At 43.2% G+C, this 5,000-nt stretch overlaps 1 protein-coding gene across 1 annotated transcript in view; it reads right to left on the bottom strand.

Moving 5' to 3' along the window:
- Positions 1-2,290: 2,290 nt before the first annotated feature.
- The window catches only part of tnika (TRAF2 and NCK interacting kinase a), a 7,688-nt gene continuing 4,978 nt past the window's right edge, over positions 2,291-5,000 (bottom strand). The window contains exons 10-14 of the mRNA XM_046863704.1: positions 4,835-4,995; positions 4,688-4,739; positions 4,348-4,429; positions 3,854-3,976; positions 2,291-3,773 (exon numbers count right to left, since the gene is read on the bottom strand). Coding sequence (XP_046719660.1) covers positions 2,898-3,773; positions 3,854-3,976; positions 4,348-4,429; positions 4,688-4,739; positions 4,835-4,995 — 1,294 coding nt within the window. The 3' untranslated portion in view covers positions 2,291-2,897. The remainder of the gene's footprint in view (positions 3,774-3,853; positions 3,977-4,347; positions 4,430-4,687; positions 4,740-4,834; positions 4,996-5,000) is intronic.

Raw genomic sequence — 5,000 nt, 5'->3', positions numbered from 1 at the left:
GAAAAGACATTAATCTGTTTCAGAAGGGTCAAATTATTGGCCATCAAAATATCACAGGAGATCGTTGAACCTACTGTCCAACACATTATTAAAAACTGGAAGGGTAGTGGGGAAGCATCATCTTCCAGGAAGAAACGCGGTCGGAGGATAATCTTGAATAATCGTGATCTGTGATTCCTCAAACATTTTGTGAAATGAAACTGGGACTGAACATCTGTTAGCCTCAAGAAAAGCACAGAAAAAGGGAGCATAAAGATCAGACTCTGGAGCAGTGGATGGTCATGTGGTCTGATGAGTCCAGATTTACCCTGTTCCAGAGCGATGTGCGAATCAGGAATGTGTGGTGTAATCAAAGCTAAAAGCAGCTAAAGTGAATAATGACTTAGTATTTTAATGTGATATTCTTCAAGTGAAGTGAAAAGTTTGAGATTAAAACTAACTTTAGCATTTTTCTGAACCAGGTAATATGTGGGTTTTGAAAAAGATAGATAAACACAGAGACTGCAAAACTCCTCATCTACTCAATACTTACAAACTTATTTCTAGCCATTCAAATCTGATTGATTTGCTTCGAAGAATAAACTATTATGAAAGAGCAGATTGTATAACATTATTATGATTGATGTAAGATTATTTCTCTTTTTATTACTTACTTAATAAAGCTAAGCCTCTGCTGCTCCTGTCTAGTTCAAATCGAATCAAATCAAATCAAATCAAATCAAATCAAATCAAATCTAATCTAATTTTATTTGTCACATACACATACATACAGGCCAATTTTTTAGATCCTGGGTGTTTCCTGGTTTAAACACCGAATGGCCTGCGGGAAGAAGCTCCTCCTCATTCTCTCTGTGTTCGCTTTCAGGGAGTGGAAGCGTTTCCCTGGAGGGCTTGTCTGTCCTGCATGGTGCTGTTCCCAAACCAGGAAGTGATGCTACCCGTCAGAACGTTTTCAATGGTGCAGGTGTAGAAACTCTTTAGCACCTGAGAGGGTAGTTTAAAGTTCCTTAAGCGTCTCAGATGGTACAGACACTGCCAGGGCTTCTTCACCAGGGTGTTGATGTGACAGGACCAAGACAGGTCCTGTGTGATGTGAACACCAAGGTACCGGAAACTGTCCACTCTCTCCACTGTGGTCCCGTTAATGTTTAGCGGTCGGTATGACCACTCCTGCTTCGTGCTGAAGTCCACGATCAACTCCTTAGTCTTGCTGACATTCAGGAGAAAGTTGTTCTCCTGGCACCATCTCTCCAGGTTTTTAACCTCCTGTAGGTAGGCCGTCTCGTCGTTGTTGGAGATCAGCTCCACCACAATAGTTTTGTCAGCAAACTTGATGAAGGTGGTGGAGTTGGAAGTGGCCACACAGTCGTATGTGTACAGTAAGTACAGCAGGGGGCTCAGAACACAACCCTGGGGAGCTCCAGTGCTGAGGGTGAGGGTGGATGAAGTGTGTTTGCCCACCCGTACGGCTTGTGGTATGTCTGTCAGGAAGTTAGAGATCCATTGGCACAGCGGCAGGCAGAGTCCCAGGACCTTCAACTTAGAGGTGAGTGTGGAGGGAATTATTGTGTTAAATGCTGAACTGTAGTCCACAAACAGCATCTTTGTATAATTCCCTTTTCTTTGTTCCAGGTGGCTGATTGTAGTGTGGAGGAGATGTGAAATGGCGTCCTCAGTAGAGCGGTTCTGGCGGTACGTGAGCTGTAATGGGTCCAGTGTGTCTGGTAGTGATGAAGTCTCTGACTAGTCTCTCAAAGCGCTTCATCACTACTGAGGTCAGGGCTACAGGGTGATAGTCGTTAAGGCAGGCGTGCTGGGGTTTCTTCGGGACAAGAACAATGGTGGACTGTTTAAAACATGAGGGGACAACAGATTGTTCCAGTGAGAGGTTTTGGATTTGTCCAAGTCCAAGTTTTGGATTTGTCTATAAAAACCTGTTCGGTATTTGCAGGTAAATGTGTTTGTGTAAAGATACATGTCTTTCTGTGGGTATTTTTTTAATGACTCTTATTCAGTGCACACAAAGTTTCTGTGTCTCACATGTTACACATCTTAATAACTAATTTCACTGATAATTTATCTGCACTTCTGCTTCCACCATCCATTCACAAACACAAGCTTGGCCACGCCCCCTCTGCCCTAACCAGGTGATGAACGAGTATAATGTTGAGGAAAAGTGGTGGACGTGGTACAGTGTAGGTGTTGTGCTGTGGATCAGTGTGGATCGTCTGAAGCTCGCTTGAGTCTAGACGAATCTGAGCTGATAAATAAAACACATTTTCTATAATAATACTTTCACAAACTTTTATTCAAATTCAGCACAAAAACACAACTTTCTATAATACAGAATAATATTTCACTGTACAAATTCACAGAAAAAGCAAACCTTTAGCCCCAAATAATAAACTTTTAAACTAGGAATCATTATTAAAAATAATTATAATTATAACACGAAGCTAATCAGACATTAATGAGACGGATATGATATGAGTGTAAATGTAAAAAATATAAAAACAGCGCTTGTGATGAAAATCATTTACTGTAACTGTGAAATGTTTTGTTTTAACGGAAGTAAAAAAAAGGACAAAAAAAGTGTCTAAAAGAAGAAATAAACCATTTTGTTGTTCAGCTTAAAGGTTGTCGTTTTGACACCATTTAGAGATCCAGCATGAAGAACAGAAGATGCCTGCTAGCTTCGAAAAGAAAACTTCCAGGACACGTTCCAGAAGAACACAGGGGGCGCTGTATTACTGTGTATGGGGACTATTTTGAAGATGATGGTGTGGAAACAGAGCGAGTCTCCAAACTTTCTGATCCCACCTCTTAGTCTGGAAAGAAAAATCACCAAGAAGTTCTTTATACAGGGAATAAGTGGAAATGGGTGTGGCCTAGTTTTATTAGTATCTACAAGGCCAGTCGTTGGTAGAATTAAAGGGGGAGTCGAGGGGTGTGGAAGGTGGGCTGACGTTGGGTGGAGATGGAGAATGGGAAGATGCTGGACTGTGACGAGGTGACCCACGAGGTGAAAGCCCAAACCTTCGTATAACCCCCTTCACTGAGTTAATGATGGGGTGGTTTTTCGAAGACATTCCGGTCGGGTCCGACATGTCGTGTCTGTACGAGGAGGAAATGTTATGCTTGTTGTGGATGAATTGTCTCAGCTCCGCCTCCGAACACGAGCTGGAGAGATCATTATGAGAAGAATACATGGCTCCTCTTTTATTGTTTTCCTTTTCGTCTGAATACGACATGGCAGGAATCGCATGGTGCGAAGGAACGCCAAGGTGTTTTCCATGTGGCATGGAGTACAGGCGGCGCTCTCGGCCTGGCATCATCCGTCGAAGCGAGTGTTCGGGGGCCGAGCTGTTTAAATCGATTTGCTGGGAGTTCCTCAGGCACTCCTGACTGCTGGACATCCTCATCATCGCACGTAGGCTGTTCCCGTTTGTGTCTTGGAAGCTGTGCTGTTTGTTCATGCGGCAGGGCGAATGCGAGGCTGAGCGACGCTTGTGTTTCTGATCCAATTCCGCATTCCAGGAATCGTAACAGTGGGGGGAGTTTAGTGATTCCGGGCAGTGGCGTCTCAGTCCTACTCCAGATTCATCCTGCGGTGAGATGCAGATCTGAGGAACAGGGATTGGGCTGGAGGGACTCTTGCGGACAGGCTGGATCTGAGGCTTTCCATTTGGAGATGAGGCTTTAACAGCCTGGTGTCTCTGCAGGTTGGGTGAGTGGGGGTGCATGTGAGCCTGTCCAGGCTTGTTCAGAAAATTCTGGAGGAGAAAATGGAAATGATGTTTAGAAACATGCTGATATTAGAGTTTATTTCTCTAATGTGGTGTTTCTCACTCACCTGTTTGTCCACATCATCATTGCCTGAGGAGTTCTGCTGTTGTTTTTGTTCTTTTATCATTTTGTATTGTTGTTTCATTTCACGGCTGATTAGCTCTCTTTCCCACTTCTTTCTCTTCAAATACTAACAGAGAGAGAGAAAAATATTTAATGATCAGAGGAAAAATAAGGGCTGTTTTGTCTAAAACAAAAGACAATAGAGAGAGAAGGAGAGAAAGAAAGAAAGAAAGAAAGAAAGAAAGAAAGAAAGAAAGAAAGTAAGAACAAACACTCACAATGCATTCTCCTAAACCTATTTGCATTTCAGAGCCATTTACACTCTAAAATGCTAATGAGTATGCTAATACTTTAGTAATCACCTGTAGTAACTTTTGCTAACTGGACGTTTGTGTTTTCTGCCATGATAAAGCAGAAAACACACGGGTATCATACATTTCACACACACACACACACACACACACACACACACACACACACACACACACACACACACACCTCCTGAAGCTGTTTTTCATACTGTTGTCCCAGAACCACCTGCCTCGGAGGTGAGTTGGCCGGAGGTGAGTTGGCTGGAAAGCTGCAGAAGAAGACCAAGAAGGAGAGAAGGAATGTCAGAACAAATGCAGGTGTAACAACACCATAGCAATACTGCATGAAGATCCATAGCCTCTATAACCCCCATACTCTCCCTAATCCCTATACCTCCTATAACCCGTATAACCCCCTATACTCTCCCTAACCCCTATACCCCCTATAACCCCTATACCCCCCCTTACCCCTATACCCTCTTAAACTCCTATAACTCCTATACCCCCTATAATATATGGTAGTTCACCTCTCCTTCTCCACAGGCCGAGCAGCTTGTAGTTCAGCAAGTCTTTTCTCTTCTACAACAGAAGATAACAAAAAGGAATGTTATAGCCCTGGTAATGTGTGTGTGTGTGTGTGTGTGTGTGTGTGTGTGTGTGTGTGTGTGTGTTACCTTTATCCCTGCGTATGTGTCCTTCTATATCGTGGCGGATGTGTCTGAAGTAATTATTTATGCCAGTGATGAACGGATGCGTGAGAAGTTCTTGAGCACTCAGACGCTTCGTGTAGTCTTTCACCAGACAGCCCTTTAAAAACGACTGAAAAGTGTGTGAACTGTG

This window comes from Silurus meridionalis, chromosome 12 (genome assembly GCF_014805685.1).
Source record: "Silurus meridionalis isolate SWU-2019-XX chromosome 12, ASM1480568v1, whole genome shotgun sequence".
NCBI classification, from domain to species: domain Eukaryota; kingdom Metazoa; phylum Chordata; class Actinopteri; order Siluriformes; family Siluridae; genus Silurus; species Silurus meridionalis.
Note: the sequence above shows the minus strand (reverse complement) of the source record. Positions and strands in the feature narration are given on the sequence as shown.